This window comes from Pituophis catenifer, unplaced genomic scaffold, assembly GCF_029215685.1.
Source record: "Pituophis catenifer annectens isolate HBS135680 unplaced genomic scaffold, rPitCat1.0.hap2 SCAF_3, whole genome shotgun sequence".
NCBI classification, from domain to species: Eukaryota; Metazoa; Chordata; class Lepidosauria; order Squamata; family Colubridae; genus Pituophis; species Pituophis catenifer.
In genome coordinates, this window is record NW_027256883.1 from 117,019,857 (window position 1) to 117,041,666 (window position 21,810).

A 21,810-nucleotide genomic window follows, 5' to 3' on the forward strand; every position below is an offset into this window, starting at 1 on the left:
CATTCAGGATGTGCCAGGGGTGAAATCCAGCAGGTTCTGACAGGTTCTGGAGAACCGGTAGCGGAAATTTTTAGCAGTTCAGAGAACCGGAAATTTTGAGTAGTTCGGAGAACCAGCAAATACCACCTCTGGCTGGCCCCAGAGTGGAGTGGGAATGGAGATTTTGCAATATCCTTTCTCCAGGAATGGGGAGGGAATGGGTATTTTGCAGTATCCTTCCCCTGCCATGCCCACCAAGCCACACTCACCAAGCCATGCCCACAGAACCGGTAGTAAAAAATAAATGGATTTCACCACTAGGATGTGTAGATTATTAATTCTACTTCAAGGACCACTTATGCAGCTCTGTAGATAAATATCATTGTCTCCAAGTTACTCCAAAGCTAATCAGGTTTAGTTCTTAAACAGAAACAGAAAATAGAACTCTGTTGTCTACTTGCTTAGTAAATGAAAACAAACTGTTTAGAGCCATTGGCTAGATTAATTTTCTAAAAAAGAACTGCTATTTCAACATAGGTCTATGGTAAACAGAAGGTTTAAGAAGGCTGGAATGAAATCCTTTTAGCTCTTCTCCACCTGATGCTGTCTAAACGCAAAGAACATGTAAATCTTTCTGAATCTTTCAACTTCACCATAGCTACTGAATATATGGACTTGAATGAAATGGAGGGTTGAATCCTTAATTTTACTGAGGCAATTTGTACAGGAAGGGAGGGAATTACTATGGGTTCAGATCTGTTTGAGACACAAAATCCAGCATTTTGCTGATGTATGAATAGCAATAGCAATAGCACTTGAATTTATATACCGCTTCATAGTGCTTTACAGTCCCCTCTAGGAGGCTTACAGAATCAGCATATTGCCCCCAACAATTTGGGTCCTCATTTTTACCAGTATCAGAAAGATGGAAGACTGAGTCAACCTTGATCCTGGTGAGATTCGATCTGCCAAACTGTTGGCAGCAGGTGATCAGCAGAAGTAGCCTGCAGTACTGCACTCTAACCACTGCAACACCATGGCTCATACTGTGCCTTTACTGTCTTTACTGGGTCTTTACTGGGATCTACTTGTATAATTACAAATTATTACAAAAACCCATCATTCTTCAGTAAGAATGAAAGACAGTAAAGACTGCTGTCCAGGGTATTCATAACTACATGGATGTTGTGGAGTCTGTACCAGTATTTTAACTTTTCTTCATTTGTAAGTAACTGTGAGAGATGGGATATCTCTTTCAAAGAATTAGGTAAGAGATTATTTAATGGAACTCTTTGAAAGCTTGAGAACTTAGACATAGATATTTTCTCATGAATTTTTATTGCTCTTTGACTTTTATCAATATTTCTCAGCAGTCTATAATTACAAAAGTACACAGCGTGACTCATTCCGCTTATTCATTATGGGGTATCCAGTAAATCCTGAATAATCTTGAATCTTGAAAAATCAGGATTCTGATATTATTTTTCTTCTGCAGAATTAACCTAATAAAATACCTTATTAGTACTGTATTACAATAATAATGCAAAACTCAAGCATGGTGGGAGAAGGCTGGTGACACTCTTAGCATTATTTTAAAAAGTGGCAGAGACTTGCAGATTTTTCTTGGGGAAGCTGTTTAGAAAAGCTGTTTAAATTCCACAGTGTGATGTTTCTTGTCACCAAGTTACATATTAATAATAAAGAACTGATTAGCTCCCTGATATATATTATTCTCAGTTATGGAATTGTACACATGAGTGGCTTTAATGAATGAAGTTTGCAGTGGCAGATGCTTGGCTGACGCAAAACACTGATATTTGGCTCAAGCAAGACATTTAAACTTGTATGAAAAAAAATGTCAGAGAAGTTATAGGGAACTTGAGCATACATTGGTGAGCAGAGGCCCTGTTCTTGTTGGTACATTCTGGATATAAATTGCCTTCCTGTCAATCTGTATTTCAGAGAGAGATGCCAGGAAATGCATGTTGACCTCAAATCATTTCCTTTAGATATCCAGAGGATAATTATTATTCTCAAACTCATGTTGAAGGCATCAAGACTCCAGTTGCTCTTAATTTTTGATACCCTGAAACTATTTATTTATTTATTTGGTGTAACCATGTGATTTATTTTGAAAATGCACATATTTCTATCCACAACCAAATTTTCCCAGGTTTGCCTTCCTCTTTAATACCACAGTAGTTGTTTAGCACATCTAGAAGGTTGCAGTTGCTAGAAGCTGTAGTTCAGCAGCATCTGGGAGGGCTGCAGAATATCCTTTGATATGTACAGTATGTGCATGAGCCATAATCTTATCCTCTCTTCCTTTTCTGGTGATACCTCCCTGGTTTGGAAGCAAATCATTTTGCTGGTTAACAAACATGTCTGACAAAGAATGATTGGCAAGTGTGATTAGTCACAAACCAGGATTACCAACCACAATTCATTTCTCATTTGTAATTCTGTTTTGTGGGCATACCATGGTTTTCTGGGATAAAAGAGACTAGCTAAGATTGTCATCTATTAATTTCTGTGGAAGGAAGAGAAGTAGTAGTTAAAGGAGGAATGTGGAAATTGAAGACTTCTCTCTTTGGTTTAGAGAGAAAACATTAAGATTCATCTCAAAGGAAACTGTGTGGTTTCTTTCTAGTCTATATACTTAAAATTAATCAACAATTCAAAATGCAGCATGCATCCAATATTTTTTTAAGGTGACACTGGTTCTGTGTCAGATTTATTCTGATTGTGATTAGATTTTAAATGCCCTGCGAAATGAAGTATTATCACTTCACAAAATGGTAGCTTATTGTTATTGTTCTTTATACCACTATAGATTGGAGTTTTCAAACTTTTTCAGTCTTTGGAACCTGTCAGTTAATTTTTTAAAAAACAAATTCCCAGAACTCCTAATTAAGAAGCAAAGCTTCTTCAGTAATAGAAAATTGATCAGAGTTTTTCAAACTTTTTCAGGCTGTGGAACCTGTCAAGTCTTTTTAAAAAATAAAATTTAAATTTATTTTTTAAATTTCCTGTAACTCATAATCAAGAAGCAAAGCTCCAGAGATAGAAAATTGGATGCATCCAGTTCACTTTTCCGTGTCTTTAATTTCTCACAGAACACCACTAAGTTCTTACGAAACCCTCAGGTTCTGTGAAATATAGTCTCAAAAACCCTGCTTCTGTATTTACTAAGAAGATACCACATCTCTCTTCAGCAAGAAATCTATCACAAAAGAAATACAATACAGGAAGGAAACAGCTTGGCATTTTTTGTAAATGGGACACATTTACATCAATTAAAAGAGAGGATAGGAGTGAAAAGGAGAAGTGTCTACACATTAAATGAGGAACAAAGTAAGGCAAAACTAAGATCAGCATGTGAAATCCATAGGAAAAAACCCTGACTAAGAAGGCAAATTATTTGGCCTTATCTGTCCAGGCTGCAAATTTGTTGAGCAACATTACATGATGTAACAAGAGCAAAAACAAATGTGGAACCATGAAACCAAATGCAGCCACCAGCCATTCAAATGGCCTGTGATTCATTACAATGTTAGCTTTTATTCTGCTTCTTCATCTGAATGTATCAAGTTGCAATAATAAATTAGGCCTTTATTCTATCAATGCAACAATAGTTGGTGCTGAGAACCAGCAGAGTCTCAGAATCAAGCTGCTGTGGTTCCAGAAGGTCAGGTTGTATGAATATTAATGGGTCTATAAGAGAGCAATTTTACTTGCTTCATATGTCAGATAATAATAAAAGTGCAATATTTTGAAAGCTAGGTGACTTCACCATGAGCTAACTGGTGTTTACCCCTCAGCTGCCCAACAATAAAGTGCTTACAAAGTAATCTAATCTGTGTTTCTCTTCCTGAAATGCTACAGGTCATGGAATAACAAAAATCCCATCATCCCTACATCCAATCAGTCACTCTCATGCTACCCATGTTTTTCAATACATGTATGTGCATATATTTGTCCAGTGGTTCTTAAACTGAGAGTCTAGGTAAAGAAAAGAACAAAAGAAGAAAAAAACAAAAAGAACATTGTAACAAAATGTTAACAAAGACATCAAACTACTCCAATAGATTCCCAGATATTTGGCCACCATTCCTTTGTGTTTAAAAGCTTCAAGTGGTTAAGACGCTGGGCTTGTTGACCAGAAGTTTGGCAGTTCGAGATCAAGTACTGCATGACAGAGTGAGCTCGTCTTTGCCCCAGCTCCTGCCAGCCTAGCAGTTCGAAAGCATGTAAATGCAAGTAGATAAATAGGTACCACTTCAGTAGGAAGATAACAACGATCCATGCACCTTCGGTGTAAAGTCATGCTGGCCACATGACTATGGAAGTGTCTTCGGACAATGCTGGTTCCCTCGGCTAAGAAATGGAGATGAGCACCACCCCCTAGAGCCAGCGATGACTGATAGGGGAAACCTTTATCTTTTTTTTTATTTTTAAAGAGTTGTGAAGGTAAAACACTACTAGGCTAGCAATTTTGTAACTGGGAATTTTTCTTAATTGCTGTGATGATGGTGGCATGTTACTATGGGGAAGAATACTGTAAATACATTCTAAATGGGCACAAAGAGTCAAACTCCAGAAAGTAATGTTGAACTTTGGGGAGATGGAAGATAGGAAAGGCAGGGAAAACGAGGCAGAGAAAAAGAACTCCAAAGCACAGAGCTTGAGGTAGGAGGTAGGGGAATTGGAAAAAGAAAAAAATGTACCACCCACAAAGTCTGCAGAATCACAGCAACTTAAAGAAAGCACACAACTGTTTCCAATAAACTAGAACCAGAAATATATCAGCACTAAAACCAGATGATGGTTTTACGATCTGTTGGAAGGGCAGTGAAGACTTGAAGTAGCTTTCCAGATCTCAAGAAAGGATCTGGAAAATGGCAAGAGATTTAGGAGTTGATTCTGGGATATATATATATTTTTTAGGCAAAGCATATGCCTCTGCCCTTTGATCAGCAGCATTTCCCATGCTCCTTCCCAAACCCAGTCTTCTGTCACTTATCATTCAGCCATGTGTTTTCCCCATGTTTCCTTACAGAGAACGGGGGAAAGAATGAGCAAGAGAGAAAACAGTGGCAGTAAGAGGAGAAGGTGTCAATCTAGAACCATTGGAGACTTCATGAACTTGCCCGCATCTTCCTGAAGCAGTAGCAAGTATTCAACCATTCTACTCTATGGTTTATCCAATTTTGTCTAACAAAATTAGAATATGCTGCACTTTTGTTTGAATCCATGCAGTGTAAATATTCTGTTTGAAATGGCATTAAGTTGCCATGCTTGGGTTCTAATCAGATAGCAAGACAAAATAAAAATTGACAAGACCTAATAGAAGAAAGAATTGGAAAAAAAAAACTTTTATGAAGTCATGATACCTGGATTCATACAACCTGTTAAGATAAAAGAAAAACAAATTTCATCATGAAGCAAGAAGAAAAGATATGCATCATATAACAAGTTTTAGGGCATGAATTTGGAAGCAGCAATCAATTGTATTTTAGGTGTCCCTGCAGGAAACAGCTGCTGTTGTGCATACTATGAAGTTCTGTGATAGCAATGGCAATAGCACTTAGACTTATATGCCACTCCATAGTGTTTTAGAGAGTCAGCATATTGGCCCCAACAATCTGGGCCCACATTTTACTGACCTTAGAATGATGGAAGGCTGAGTCAATCTTGAGCTAGTCAGGATTGAACTCCTGCAGTGGGCAGAGTTAGCCTGCAATACTGCATTCTAACCACTGCGCCACAATGGCTCTTATAGATAGAGTTGGGAAACCAGGGTAGGATACAGTACATTGACTCTCTCTTCTTTTTTTAATTTGATTTATATGCTGCCTTTCTCCGGAGACTCAGAGCGGCTTACAATGCATTAAGCAATACTTGTTCTAGTATATCTTGTTCCAGTATATCTGATGTGCCCAAATGCAAGGTATGGGAGTCATTATTCAGCAATATTTGAAGAACTATAGATTGACCCACCCTAAGATACAAGAAGCTTCTCATTTTAGAAAGCAATCCCTTTGTTATCTAAAAGTGTGCTTGTATATGTTTCCGTGTATGTGGTTGGTGGTGGGCAACAAGTGGATAGGTGCTCTGTTTTCTTAAATTCATGTGTTACCGTGTTCCTAAAGCTCTGGTTACTAACTCATTTTACTGAGACTGCAAGTATCATGGGCTATGAGCCTGTAGGAAATGAGCCCAATGATAGGGTTAAACGTGTCATCAGTTTGGAATCACTGAACCACAAAACACCAAAGACCAGATCCCGTCCTGCTCCGGGAATTCTGTTGATCCTTATCCAGTGCCAATTTGGCTTGACCATTAGTAGATCAGATACTTGTGTATAGGTAGCATGTAAAAAACTTTTAGTGCTTTGAATTCAACTCCTGTTTCTGGTTACTTGTGCCTGACAGGGCCCACCCCACACCTCTGGGTATTTTGATCTTCTTCAATCCATGCTATTTGCTTTTGTTTGGTCAAATAGTGAAATGCAGTTGTAAGACAGATATACCTGTGGTGGTCACAGTCTCATCTATTCCAGCGCAAGCGATATGTGACCTATTTCATACATGCTTGATTTTTCATTTTTGCAAGTCTTGCACACACACCCACTTCTTCTACGGCAGAGTGAAAAGGGTGCAGCCTTCAACGCACAATCAAAGGAATGTATAAATAGAAGAAAAAGAAGAAAATGAATGGGTGTTAAAAATAATTAACTAACAGGGCAGGTCTGAACAAAGGAAGAAGGCACACCTATGCTTTCCTCTGTTTGTGTCTAAATAAGGGGATCCACCTGGTTACCAGTACAGAAAATATACTTCAGTTATTAATTCAGGAAAAGAAAGAGTCATTTAGATCGACTGGATCATGATTCCTCCTTTGGGAGAAGAACCATGGCTCAGTAACAAAGTACAAGTTTTGCATACAAAGCTTTTCACGGGTAGTTTCCATTTCACAGCTGCAAATTGGAAGGAAGATATTTTAATCCCTATGTTATCAGGGAGAGTGGACAATTTTAGGTAAAATGGTTGTTAAGAAAAGAAAGAAAGAGATTTTGTTTACAGAAACCATGAGCAATTTGCTACCACTCGTACACAGCAGAAATGTGTAGATCTTGTATTAAAAAAATAGAAACTGCAATGGTCAGCAGTAGCAACTGAGCAGAATTTTAAAACCTTCCTGAAAATCACCACTGAGCTATCAGCAAAGAGGAAATAAATAATTTCCTCTTTTCAATCAATGTATTGTGTCCTACCCTGATTTCCCAAATCTATAAGAGCCATTATGGAGCAGTGGTTAGTATTGCAGCTAACTCTGCCCACTGCCAGAATTTCGATCCCGACCAGTCCAAGTTTGACTCAGCTTTCCATCCTTCCGAGGTTGGTAAAATGAGGACCCAGATTATTGGGACCAATATGCTGACTCTGTAAACCACATAGAGAGGACTATAAAGCACTATGAAGCAGCATATAAGTCTAAGTGCTATTGCTATCATAGACCGTCATAGTCTGCATAACAGCAGCTGTTTCTCTGCAGGAGCACATATAATATAATTGATTTCTGCTTCCAAATTCAGATGTATAGATGTATTACAGAAACCTCAAGCCTGGTTGTATTGATAGCAAAGAAACCTAGGAGGGAAGGTTTCTATTCTTCCATCAAGGAATGGCAAAGGTACTCTAGAAACAGAGTATTTTAAAATCTTTCTTCCAGCAGCAATGTTGATAAAGCATTACATTTGACAAGACTAAAAACTGTCTTGAATGCTGAATGTATTACCAAAACAAGATACAAGACAGTCACTAGAAGCCGAAGAGAAAATTGTGGGCAAAAAGATGAAAATGAATGGATGTGTCTGAGAAATGCCCCCTCCACAAAACAACAATGGCTTTTGAGGGACATTTTGTGGGAGTGAGAGAGAAGGTGGAAAGGTGAGTGAGGGGAAAGATGAAAAGGCTGTAGGGGTTTTGTATGGAGGAAGAGATAAATTGATAATAGTTAAAAAGATCTTATTTCATTCTTTAGGCCCATTTTTGTTAGAAGCAAAACCCTTAACTACCAATATAGGAGAGTATTTATAGTTCAGAATTGAAATGAGGGGTCCTTGATGCTTTCTGAGCTTGGTTGTTTCCTTGCAGATGTTTCATTACCCAAACTAGCTAGCAACATCAGTCCTAATCATCAGGACTAGCATTGATGATGTTACCTAGTTTGGGTAACGAAAGGTCTGCAAGAAAACAACCAAACTCAGAGAGCACTAAGGATCCTTCAAAGCCCTAACTGGCCATTGAAGGACTATTAGTGGTAGGAGAGAGCTGCAATTCAGGTTGGAGAAGGAAAACTGATGTAAATGAATTCAAGTTTCAAGATGAATGAAATTTTGTGATCAAAGAAACAAGCAGAAGTCATATTAACAAATCTGTGTGGATTCCTGGAAAACTCCCTGCTTATAGCAAAAATTCCTATGTTTGAAAGTAGATGACCCAGGATTTGCAGATCTGCTGGCCAAGGTCCTTGAGTAATTATTAAACAACATTACTTATATATGTTATTTATAATACCCAGCTTTTATCCAGCATTGGAGAGCTGTCATGATTCTTCTTTATTAGGGGAATTGATTTTAATGGGTAATACATGATAATAGAGGTGTATAGAAACATTTTAAATTCATATTTCCGAACTGTGAACTACCCATATTTCACCAATGAGAAGGAGGAAACCCATGAAACACTTCCCTTCTCCCAAGCAATTGAGTTCTCAAGATGCTTAGTTGAGGTGGGTCCTTCATGTCCATCTAATACCTAGAATTAATTTTCTCTATCTGCAGAAGTGCCATTCAGAACTTCTGAGTGGAATTCATGGATTAATTTATTAATCTTTAAATTTGAAATCTTTCCCAAACTAGTGGCTCCTAACCCATTCCTAAGTGACTGCAATAATCAATTTTGAAATTCGCTTTTGTGATACTTTTTTTTTTAAAAAAAGAAACTCGAAATGCTTAGTATTAAAATTTATTTTTGACATTTTTATGCACACTGTGAAAGTAAAAAATATAATTAAAATTATATCTTAACATAATTTAAATAATTACATCAATAAATTATACATTCATTTTTATTAATACATTTAAGAGGCTACAATTCATAAAAAATCTATTTCCTGCATGGAACTTATTTAAATTGTTCAGTTGAATTCTTTTGTTTCTTGTTTTTATAAAATGTTCTGGGAACCAAAGCATTAAGTAAAAATATTTAATAAATATACAAATTCAGCAGATTTAATCAAATTTTCTCTGGGTTCCTCAACATCTTGGCTGTCAAGCAGCTATAATCTAAACACCCAACCAAGACCAGCTTGCTGAGATAAATTAGTTTTCTTGGGATTTTTTTTTCTCCTCTAGAAGAAAAGGAAACCTATTATAAAAGAAAACTAATCTGCTTGATAAATACATTGAACAAATGCAGAAAAAGCATGATTCTGCAGCATGGCATTTTACAGTGTAATACCAGTTATTACATAGCATTTATATAATACAAGTACTGTATAAAAGGTATGATGGACAAACAGAGCAATCAAAGACAAACAGATAGAAAGAGGCAACACTGACCAAGATGAAGCACTAAGGAAAAATATTAAAATTAAGCATTCAGTTCAAGAAAGTACCGTATTGCTGATGAAAAGACAACTGGAAAAAATTGTAGCAATAGGAAACTTAAAGATAGACAGGCGACCAATTTAAGTAAGACGTGTTGTCTTAAGAAAAATGCAAATAGTTGGACATAATCAGAGATTCTTCTCCGTTAGTTCCAGTGATATAACACTAACAGCAACAAGACTTTATTAAGAGCACCCTAAAGTGCTCCTTTGGTTATCCTGAGATTTCTTTTTCCAGCCAGCAATATTTTTCCCTTTCACTGTTCATCTTTTAAAAAAAATCTTCACAAATACCATCAAGTTTTGTACTAAAGGGTCTTTTTCCCTCCAAAAAGTAAAATTCTTAGCAAGTAGTGTATTAGACCCTATTAGATGCCAATATTTCTTCAGCCATGCAAAATATTTAACATTTAACAAACATAATAAAAAAGAATTGCATTTTCAAGTTATGAGTCAACTATAGAATCTATAATCTACCTGAACACTCACAATAATATTACACAAAATGTAGTGTTTAAGGTGTTAATGTTGAACTGGCCTTCTTTGCATAAAGTGCAATGCTAAAAGAGAGATTCTAAATTCAAAATCATGCTGAAATCCAGCAAGAGTGGATTATCCAGAACTCACCTTCTCCCCTATGGGAGACAGGCTCTTTCCCACCATATATATAAGTGACATAGGGAAATAAAAAGTTACCACAAACTCTATGGAAACCTGATGGCAAATTTAAGAGAAAAACGACTTAATGTCTGATTGTTTCATAACTATTGAATGGTTTAATGTAAAAGTGGGTTTTACAGGAATTGGGTAATTTTCTTAGTTTCTGAAAATAAAAAAAGATACAGATGAAAGATTTGAAAAAACTGAAAAACAAATTGTATTGGGCTACTTGTTCCTATTCATTTAGTAAGGCAATATATTTAGGAACTGAATCAAAAAGCAATGCCTTTTATTTTAAGGAAGTGGATCATTCTTTTGCTTAATTGAGATAAGATTACTCAGGAAATGAAATTGGGTTGCAAAAAATTCTGTTTTCAAAATCTTACGGTTTCTCATATAAAATTCGTTTTCTGTTTCCTGATTTTGTATCAGTTAACAGAGAGCCCAATTTAGACATATCATAAAATTTTGGTCAATAATATTGCAAAAGTGCATAACTCCCTACTTTTCTATTTCTCATTCATTTGGTAAGGCCCTTTCTTTAAGGAGTTAACTAATTAAATCTTTTTCAGTGTTGAATTAATAACATTTAACCTGCTTTACCATCATGGTGTCACAATGGGGGGAAAAAAAACCCACTCAAGATTATTGCTTGTATTTAAAGCAGCAAATCTGTGGTCCTTGATCCATTTTGGAATATCTCACATATCTCATTGTGGTATAGAAGATATAATGAGGAATGAAGAGAACCTGTCTTGTAAATCTAAGCAAGAACCCCTTCAAGTCAGACATCCTGAATTAAATGCCAATGCACAGAAAAATATACAGAGGTCCATGACAGTTTTGCTTGAAATATAAATAAATATTGTTATATAAATAAATTAATAAATAAATATACACCAATAGTGATTCCCCTCCCCCACTACAATTCTGTTGACCTTTCTTTGAGAAGTACAGCAGGACTGATTTCATCCATCGACCTGCTGGATGCACTGACGTTATTTGTTGCCAATGTTTCAGAGCTGATGACATGGAAAGCTGTGCCGGGGCAGCCCTTCACATTATGGCAAACGAGGCTTTGGAGTGAGGCTGTATTCACAATGTCAAAGCCAACAGCACCTCCAAAAGTACTTGGCTTCCAGTATTCAGGTGAGCAGATGACGTTTCCCAGGAGACCTTTCAAGGAGAAGGGAGCCCCAAGTTCAATCATGGTTTCACCAAAGACGGCTCCAGGACGTGGCTTTTCAACAAGAAGAGCAGGGTATAATTCCATAGCATCAATATCTCCATAGAGTTCTTGAAGTTCTGCAGCCATTTCTTTTTCACCTGTAATAAAGGTATCTGTATTCAGTACAAAAGAAACTCTTTCTTCTTGATCTGTAACTACTGTACATGTTTCTTTTAAAAGTAGAAATCATTAGCTTATTTTTACTTTTTGTTTTTTACATGATACATTATGCATTTTTTATTTATAAATTTGATAAATAAAATATATTGCTTGAATATTGCATTTTAATCTTGGTGACCCAGCATAGAAGATAGTTGAACCTAAATCAATAAACCTGCTACTTTCAATCCCTTAAAACAAGGGTGGTGCAATTTTTTTTAGCTCAGGGTCATAATCTGCCTTAAAACATTCATAATAATGAAATGGGCATTTCATTATTAAAATTCATGTAGCTAAATCTGTGTACTTGCAACTCTCTCTCTGCATTTCCCTCTTGATTAAAAGTTATAATTCAGTGGCAAGTGAAGCTTTTTAGATTGTACACTCTTTCCTTAATTGGAGATGCAAAGAATTGCATCTCCAGGGGACACAAGATCTACCTTTGAGATACACACATGCTTGCTTGCTTGCACCCATGACTTACCAGTAAGTTCTTCAAATGATGTGAAAGGTTTCAGCATAAAGAACTTTCGGTATTCATTCAAGGATCGATATCTCATTTGCCGGCTTTGATCAATGGAAGCTTTAGCTACTTTCTGCACTACAGCAGGAACATTCCTACCTCCAGCTACCTGTTGGCAAAAATAATAATATGAAAAATCATAATGAAGACACAGTACAAATTATATTAGGCCAGAGAAAAGTGTTATTCATTTAAAGACTGTTATGCTTATTACGCTCTCAAAGAAAAATAAATATGTAATAGGAAAGATAATATAATTTAGTATACCTTTGGCATGGATTTCCCATATCTTATTTGACTACCAAAACAAAAGAAGACTGCCTATTTTCTAAATTAAACTGGTTTGGCTACTTTAGTCACATATTTGCATTATCCCTGAAAACTACCAAAGTCTAGTTTTCAAAGAGAAATGAGTTAGGATTTTACATATACTCAGATCTGGTTTATTAAAAAGAGATAGTTAGAACCCTTTTTGCTGATAAAGGTAAAGGTTCCCCTCGCACATATGTGCTAGTCGTTCCCGACTGTAAGAGGCGGTGCTCATCTCCATTTCAAAGCCGAAGAGCCAGAGCTGTCTGAAGACGTCTCCATGGTCATGTGGCCGGCATGACTGAACACCAAAGGCGCATGGAACGCTGTTATGTTCCCACCAAAGGTGGTCCCTATTTTTCTACTTGCATTTTTACGTGCTTTCAAACTGCTCGGTTGGCAGAAGCTGGGACAAGTAACGGGAGCTCAGCCCGTTACGTGGCACTAGGGATTCGGACTGGGATTCAAACTGCTGAACTGCCGACCTTTTGATCGACAAGCTCAGCGTCTTAGCCACTAAGCCACCCTGTCCCTTTTTGCTGATATCTATTTTTATATGATGGTGGAATGATTAAACAAATGGAACATTTCCTCATGTGTTCTGAAGCAGAAGCTGAGAGCATCTTTCTCCACATAAAAGAAGGATATTTTTCTATGTTCCTAACATGAAATAATGAAATAGTGTCCTTTTGCATATGACTACTGGCTGACCTCTGTTGCATATGCTACATGTATAGGCCATTCTCAATATGTAGAATAAGAAACATTCTGCTTTCATTAGCTGCATTAGTCCTTTCTTTATAGAGCAGCAATACATCAAATCATATAGCTATCTCAATTAAAATTTCAGATAGTATCACACCAACTATCAATAGGGCTATTCTTTTTCTGTTCTTACAAGGTTTTCAGATATGGTAGTGAGTTAACAAAGGACAGCTGTGCTATTATAGAAGTTGGGAAGTATAGACGTATACATAAATAAATGTCTGCTCCCTCATGTCAGTTGAAATGCAATTTTGAACAAGGTAGAAGAAAGTGGAGAAAAGAATCTTACCCTTCCAGCCCTTTGTTTGGAGAAAGACTGCACCATGTGAGAAAGGCCATGATTTAACATAATGGAATTGTTATACATGAACTGCTGGTATGTATATTCTTGGTTTTCAATATGAAAGGTATCAGGCAGAAGAGGATGCCAGTGGTAGAGAGTATTGAACTCTGCTGCTATTCTGTTCTGATATTGAAATCTCTGGTTGAAGAGAAGTTCTGGATCAAACTTCAGTTTGAAATGGTATCCACTTAAATGTTGCACATAGTCTTCAATCACAATCTTGATGGTTTCTCCTTTAAGAAAATACACAATAAAATGAGCATTGCAGTTTAGATTCAATGACAGCCCCAAATACTTAATCCCACTATTCCAAAATGGTTTATTTTATGCCTGGCAGAATTCTGTACTGTAAATAGGCCAAATAATAAGTCAATAATCCCAACCAATCTAAGAAATTATCTGTCTTGACCAACATTATATTTCCCATTACTCTGTGAAGTTCAGATAGGGATTATGGGTGTAATAATTATCTTTTGCAGTTTTCCTTCAGCAAATGGTATTCAGACAGGTAATGCAAATTAACTGTCACATGTTGGATTGATATCTGAAAAATGCATCATAATAAGGAAGAAAGGTTCCTTCCCATATTCTTTTCTACAACCGTTATCTGTCTCCATTCCCCCAAAGTTCCAAAGCTTACTATTTTCTATGGGCTGATATAGTATGCTAATTGGTCCCTTTCTTTGAAAATTCTATAGCTATTCTAGATACACCTTTTTATTTTGAGAGGGTGAGATATATTTGTTTCTCACCCTGCCCCAAACCATTTTTGATGCCTTACTTGAAATCACTCTCTAAGTCTATCCAACTTTGCTTTTTGTTCAAAAGCTCCTTTACAGCTCAGCATTAAACACCGGCTTTATACAATGAACTTCTATTTAACCACTGTAGCTTGTGAATGCTGACAGTACCTCCCCTTTGCATTTCTGAATATTATTTTTTAGATTTCACACAAAGGTGTGTGTGTAATATTTGTTAAATTACCTATCAAAATTAATCTGGCAGTCTGAAATAATCGTTCATCATCCCATTCTGGGTGTTCTCCTTTAAGAATGTCACAGACCCGATTATGTTCCCGGAGCCACAACGTGGCATACATCATCAGCCCTGGAACCAACCCAAAGACCTCCTGTCCTACAGAAAATTTCAGGTGGTCAGGGACATTGGGTGGATAGATCATTTCTGCCTCAGTTTCTTTCACAGTAGGTGGATACATTTCTCCATCAATCATCTGTAATAAAAAAAAAAGTAAATGAAAATTGTATTTTCATACATGCAATTTATAAAAAACAGAATTCTGTCCTACTCAATGTTACTTCAAATAGTAAGCTGATGGAAAAGTTGGTGAGTTTGAGCCTTCTGCTTTCATTAGCTGCCTTAGTCCTTTCTTTATAGGGCAGCAATACATCAAGTAGAACTGAAGGAATTTCTCCAGGAAACCCACCTGAAATTTTAGCTTTCCATCCTTAAAAAGTCTTAGTTTCATCTGCCTGTCCAAAGTCTCTCCATAAATGTGACTAAGATCAACCTGTTCACAGAACAAAAGACAAAAAGTTAGAATCAGTCCTTAAACAAGACAGAGAGAATACCTATAAATACAGTGAATACCAGCCAGGAATAATGCTGAAAAAGTTCTAGATCTCTATGATACATATAGAGGTGGAGGGGGCCACAGGAGGGGGAACTATAAAAGAGCAAATTTCCTGGAATCAATGGAATTTCAATAGCCCATTATCTCAGGCAACATTTGAGCACAATCCAGTTAAGTATTCTGAAAGCTGCCAGTATTAACCTCAGCTGGATTCAACATTTCAGGTGCTTAACTACATTCATAAAAGTTATATTTATAAGATGCAAAGTGAATGGTTTTCATAAAGATATTCCTGGCTCTTAGAAAGAAAGCCAGTTTCTTTTGGATTAAAGAGTACAAGAATAGTATATGTAGCACAGCTAATCTGAATGGATGATATGAAACAACTTAATTCTTTGAGGAACTGATTAGATGACAAAACATGCCACTCTTTCTAAGGAGAAGAGATGAGTTGAGAGACTTATTAGGAAGTATATCCTATTGCTACATTCTGCTGCTCCAGTAGAAATACTTCTCCAGTATTTTCAAGATACCGTAATTATTCTCAAAACAGCACTTAGCAAAGTTTTTGCTTGTTACAACTTATCTAACTAATCTTACCCCATGTCCAAGACCTTTTGTGAAACCTGGTCCTTTTTTAATATCTGTCTTGAAGTACTGGTGAGTGAAATGCTGGGCAAAGAAGGTGAACATGACATTTGTGCCTTGAGGATCAGGAATGAATTTTCTCCTTAGCAAGAATTTTTCTACAATCGTTTTTGAATCTGGAAGCTCCTTCTTGCCTGAAATATAAAGCAAATATTTATTTCTGAATCTGTATTTGTAGATGAAGAAAACCAACTACATTTTGAAACATTCCGACTTCTTCCCGAAATAGAATTCCAATAAGAAGGAAATACAATGCTGACATAGAAAAATTGGATACTTTTTTGCAGATTAGAATTGATCCATGTAATTATGCTCAGCTTGTCTTAGTCTCTTGTCTTAGTTTCAAATGGTGACTAATTTTGGGGAGCCCAGAGGAGCATGCAACTGTGGGGCTGGGCAGTGCCCTGAAGGGTCTCCCTTTGCTTTACAATTAATTTTAATAGTGACTAATCATCCCTGTCTCCTTTTCAATGTTTAACTTTTGTGTTCTGTTCTTATATTTTAGTATTGTACACCATCTAAATTCTGTCTCTGAATGAAATAGGTGGTTCAAAAATGTGAAAAATAAATAAATGCATGAATTTGATTGCTATGATAATACTGCAGATATATCCATAGAGTCACCCATGCCCCATTTCTTTGACAAGTTTAGCATAATATTTCATTGGGAAAAAACCTACTATATCAACATCTGACTTTTCCTAATATTTAAAGTTCCGTGTGGGCATTTGCTACTTATGTTTCATGGCAACTTGTTACTCCATTCTAGCCACACAATGAGGAAACAGTATCTGTGTTATATCTTTACAGTTTAGGCTATTTGATCACAATTCCACTTCATTTATGAGATGAAGTACTTTTCCTCCAATCCTCATGCACTGATTTGCTTTCCTTCTTACCTTTCACACCCATAGGGGTAGGGCAATCATGATCCACTGGTGGAACAGCTCGAGCATAGTAGGAAAGATTGGAGTAGACTTCCCAGCTTTTGAAACCATGATGGCTATTATAGGTTGGTGGGCTTTCAATTAAATGGGATCTGGCTGAAAGACGAAATGAGAAAAATTGTATTATGGTTAAACAATCTGCAACAAGCATCCATACATTATCTCAAACATAAATTTGAAAAAAGTATGTCCCAAAAGTTGTAAAAATTAGATTTTGGTTTCATATCTCTTAACTTTACAAGTTTAAATAATGCAGTTGTTCAGCCTCAGTTTTGCTGCCAGTAAATTGGATATAATATTTTGTTTTACAATTTTATAAAGGGGCCTAAATAGGTTTCAGAAATTATTACTAAGTATCTTCCAGAAAAAAAGCAATTGACAACACACTAAACATTCTTCTACCAGCTGTATACTTCGTGATAATACACAGAGACTGTACATATCTTATCAACCCAACTGCAGATAATTTTTGTGTGGGATTATAGAAATCTCTTCTAGAAATTGTTTAAACCACTGAACAGGATATTCTGTACTAGTACTAGTCACATATTATGCTACTAGATTTTATCTAGATGCTCTGATTATCTAGATGCTCTAGGTTCAAGCACTTAGTCTATAAATGTTGCCAGAGTTTAAATATTCTTTATTTTTCAGACTTTCTCCTGGCCTAACTTGTAAGACTTTTAACAGCAGTTTTATTTTTCATTTCCAGGAAAGAAAAGTGCAAACTGAAGATGGGACTTTGTGAAAAATGGAGCCCATGACCACACTAGAATGAAGAGGTGCCGGTAAACTGGATTTTTGTACTACCTGCTGCTGCTTTGGTGTTGGAAGTATCATAGCACTTCTGGTTTAAAAGGATTATCTGGGATATCACTGTTGCCCAGGGGATGCCCCGTTGGCAGCTCCTTTCATCTCCCTGTTTTGCCCACCAGAGTGATATATACCTATTTATCTACTCGTATTTGCACCTTTTCGAACTGCAAGGGGGATAGGAGCTGGAGCAAATGACGAGAGCTCATCCCATCTCACGGCAGCACTTGGGTCTCGAACACGGACTTGCTGATTGTCAGACAAGTGTTCTAAACATGTGAGCCACAGCACTCCTATAATTCCTGACAAGAAGAGAACTTCAGATAGAGCACAAGTGCTCCAAACTATTGCCCCTTATGAAGAGACAAAACAGTGGCTCTGGTGGGCTTAGAGCTCTGGGAGAGAAGGAAGCCCCATCTCTGCTTGAACCACAGTCAGCATTTTTATGAACACTGTGTTCACATACTTCCTTTCTAATCACTTTTGAAATTTGTGTATTAGCTGCTTTTCAGTTGTTAGGAATCTTTGGATCCTAGGCCTGAAAACAGTAGGTGAGTTTTCTTAATCCTTAGTGATAGAAGTTATAAATATAAATGTAAGAGCTTTAAAAATCATCTTTTTTAAAAGAATAAATAGCAACAGAATGTTGATTTTGGAAAATTATAAACAAACTAGGAGTCCAGGTGGATTTTTTTTTTACTGAAAATTGATTCAGTAAATGACAGCTTACTGTCATAAAAATGATTCATTTTTAAATGACAGCTTATAAGAATGATATGGAAAAAAGATGTTACACTGGATATATAAATAAAAACAGATGATTGAAGAACTTTGTGAGAAAGGACAAAGGATAATGAAAAGAAACAAAGTTTTAGAATGTTATTTGAACGGACTAAATATCAAGATTGCTAGAAATAAAAGGAAGGATTTTTTATTTGAGGAAGGTTAATATATATATCACTACTACTCTACTTTATATATGTTTTCTTTACTACATTTGTATTTTTCTTTTCTATTTTTGTTTATTTTAAGATTTATAAATATTTATTTAATATTCTCTTTAAAAAGGAACATTTATTATTTATTAAATTTTTATGCCACCCATATCACTGTTACAGTGACTCTGGGTGGCTTACAAAATGATACCAAATTATACCAAATACTTATATAAAAAACAGAATTTCAATTTACTATAGCTTTGTCAAATGCCACGATCAGTTTTTTATAAGCATTTTTAATCAATGCATAAGTGCTCTAAAGGGAAGAAATTGCTACAGCTGAGATTAAGATTACAACCTTCCTTACTTAAGGAACTCAAGATTTAAGAAAGTCACTGAATTCAATAAGACTGATTTCCAAGTATACAAAAACAAGATTAGCCAGTACGAGCAATGTAATAGAGTTGGAAGACTTACACATTAGAATGTATCTCATTATGGCATTGTGGAGGAATGGAATGTTGTTGATTATATCCCAGATGCCTTTGAAGTGTGTGAGTATATAGTGTACTGTCTCTGGAGCAGGCTTTAACTTAAATTTGAGCCAAGTATAAAATTCCGCTGCATAAAAAGTATAGAAACAAAATTTATTAGGAAACTGCCTTCTATCAAGTAAGATGATTGCGTGATATACAGTAATTCAATACTATCTACACCAGCATTTCTCATTATTTCTTTTGCAGATTAGTTGAAAAGAAATGGTGCTTTCAGCAGATTTTTTTTTAAAAAGTTTATTTACTAATCAAAACACAAATATAATAAAAATGTATCTCTTTGATTTGCCAACATCATCAAATTCATGAAAGGTGTAGACTGTTGGCTTGAGCCTATATATCTTGTTTGCTTAATTATAGATGATTAAAACTTTCCTGACTTATCTCCCTTAACCCTTAAATATAGTACAACCTTACCACTGAACACTGCCTTAAGCTACATATATAGGAATCTTATTTTCAGACATTTTAAAAGAAGTCTATCCTTAATATGCCCATAATCTATAAAGGTTACGGGTTTTTTAAAAAATAAATTCATTATATCAATTATAATATTTTCAGAAATACATACGTTTAGTGCAATTTTCTCCATAAAAACCAGTCCGTGTACAGTCACATTCATATTGATCAAAACCTTTTGTCATGCAGAAACCTCGGTTTTGGCATGGATTTGAACAGCAAGGATTAACTGAAATAGAATTAAGACATATGAAGCAGTTTGAGTTAAAATCATATAAAGTCCCATTAAATTAGTGCCATCCATGCAAATACATAAATCCTTCTCATTCAATACCATCAGATCACACTCCTCTATGTAGCATCTTGCTACATTTTTGAGACTGACAAACTTCATCCAAGGCACAAAAAGCCACAGCATAATTAGTTTTAGCAGCCAATGTTTAAAATGTCAAAGTACTGAAAGGTCCCAAAAGTGATTTGTGACCGGGGGACAGAAGGCTATCATAGACTGTGAATTAACCGACTGTCATAAGATACATTATTAAATACTTGAACATGCTTTGCTTCTCCACTGATAGCCGTATCAAGATGATATGTTGTTAGATTTACATTCTGCCTTGCCTTCAGGAACATTAGATGGTGTACATTTCTTCCAATTATCTACTTTTTCAAATCTTGTCCCCATCCCCAACACAGTTGCGGTAAGGGAGCATAACTTGCCCAAATTCACCCAGTGAGTTGCCATGACTGAGGATGGACTTGAAGTTGGTTTTTCCCCACTCAAGATTAACATTTTAACCATTATATCATACTGGCTCCAGAAAGGGACTAGTTGGTGCTATTGAGGCTTTTCATCTAAAGAACTCTTCAGCCTTATTCGAGATGCCAACGATTGATCCTGGGAGTTTTGTTATGAAATGCTTATGCTCTACCAATGAGCTCTATGCACTGCAGTGAAATAGACAAAACGGCTGAATATTAATTTCAGCACTAGTGGGGAGGACAGTGTCTCCCAACCACATTGGAGGATGCCAGGGTAACATAGGGGTGCAGAAAATGATGCCGGACAATCATAGTCTAATCCCCCAATAAGGATCACGGGCTGTTTAAGGAACCCAAGCACCCATCTGTATTCCGTTGAGATGGGTGTTGTCTAGCTCTTGGGTGGGTAATAAGAGATCAGCCCCCAACCTTTCTCACTCCAATATGCGCCAAACATATTAAAATAGAAATCCAAAAGGTCAGGAAATAAAATGAGGGAATAGCTGTGTTTATTACCTTGTTTCTTCCAAAATAAAACATTCCCTGATAAGCCCAATTGGGCTTTTGAGTGCATGGCAATAAGGCCAAGCGCTTATTTCAGGGTTCAAAAAATATATAAGACAGGGTCTTATTTTCAGGGAAACACGGTATTTATTCCTTGTTGCACTTCCATATAACATTTCTGATTTCTACTTTTAACATATTTCCTCAGTAAATTACCAATTTTGTATGTCAGAAAGATACTTAAGTAACAGAGAAAGCATCTTTCTGTGTGACTGAGCCCTGCATCTATGAAAATCACTAATTCCCCAAACCCTATACGGCTATTTACACCCTGAGTAAATCTCACTAAATATAATAAAGTTCCCTTATACATTTTAGGTTCGACCTGCTTCCAGCTTGCTCCTATCCCAAACTGACATTCTGTGACAATTGCCATCAAACAACCAGTTCTTCTTCTTTCTTTTTTTTTTTTAAAGGTAAAGACTCCCTCCACCTTTATTTCTTTATTCCTGCATAAAGTTAAAGTCACCAGGAGTGAAAATAAAAATAAAGTAAAAACCATGCCCTTGGAAAGCTTTGGTAGACCTCAAAAGAGAAAGCCAACAATATGGAAAGAAGAAACCAAAAAAAAAAAAAAAAAAAAAAAAACCGCCGGAGGAACAAAAATTAGCAATACTAACCTGCTTGACTGAAAGCCAAGAGAGAAAATAAAAACAGGGCTGGAACAATCATGTCCAATTTCGGGTAGAAAACAGCCAAGTCGGCGTCCACTTTTCTTAACTTCTTCTTAATTCCTTAACTTCTCCTGAACTTTCCTACTCAGGCTGAAGTTTCTCCGCTGCCGCGCTTTTTGCGAGAAAACTATCCAGCTCGGCGTGACTCTGGATGAGATCCGGAGCACCTTCGGCCTTTATGCTCCCTTGGTGACTCAACTCCTTTCCGGAAGGCTTCCG

At 36.3% G+C, this 21,810-nt stretch overlaps 1 protein-coding gene across 1 annotated transcript; it reads right to left on the minus strand.

Moving 5' to 3' along the window:
• Positions 1 to 11,169: 11,169 nt before the first annotated feature.
• Positions 11,170 to 21,589, minus strand: PTGS2 (prostaglandin-endoperoxide synthase 2). The gene is made up of 10 exons (XM_070939290.1): positions 21,538 to 21,589; positions 19,704 to 19,820; positions 19,056 to 19,199; positions 16,780 to 16,923; positions 15,833 to 16,014; positions 15,086 to 15,169; positions 14,626 to 14,872; positions 13,588 to 13,874; positions 12,186 to 12,333; positions 11,170 to 11,640 (listed from the first exon to the last, which is right to left on the minus strand). The coding sequence occupies exons 1-10, from the start codon at positions 21,587 to 21,589 to the stop codon at positions 11,237 to 11,239; spliced, it is 1,809 nt and encodes a 602-aa protein (XP_070795391.1). The 3' UTR covers positions 11,170 to 11,236.
• Between the last annotated feature and the right edge of the window lie 221 nt (positions 21,590 to 21,810).

Coding starts and splice junctions, on each gene's coding strand:
- PTGS2 (XM_070939290.1), bottom strand. CDS start 21,589: ATGATTGTTCCAGCCCTGTTTTTATTTTCTCTCTTGGCTTTCAGTCAA. Junction 16,924..19,055: donor AATGAGATACATTCTAATGT/GTAAGTCTTCCA, acceptor TTCGTCTTTCAG/CCAGATCCCATTTAATTGAA. Junction 11,641..12,185: donor ATCATTTGAAGAACTTACTG/GTAAGTCATGGG, acceptor CCTTTATTACAG/GTGAAAAAGAAATGGCTGCA.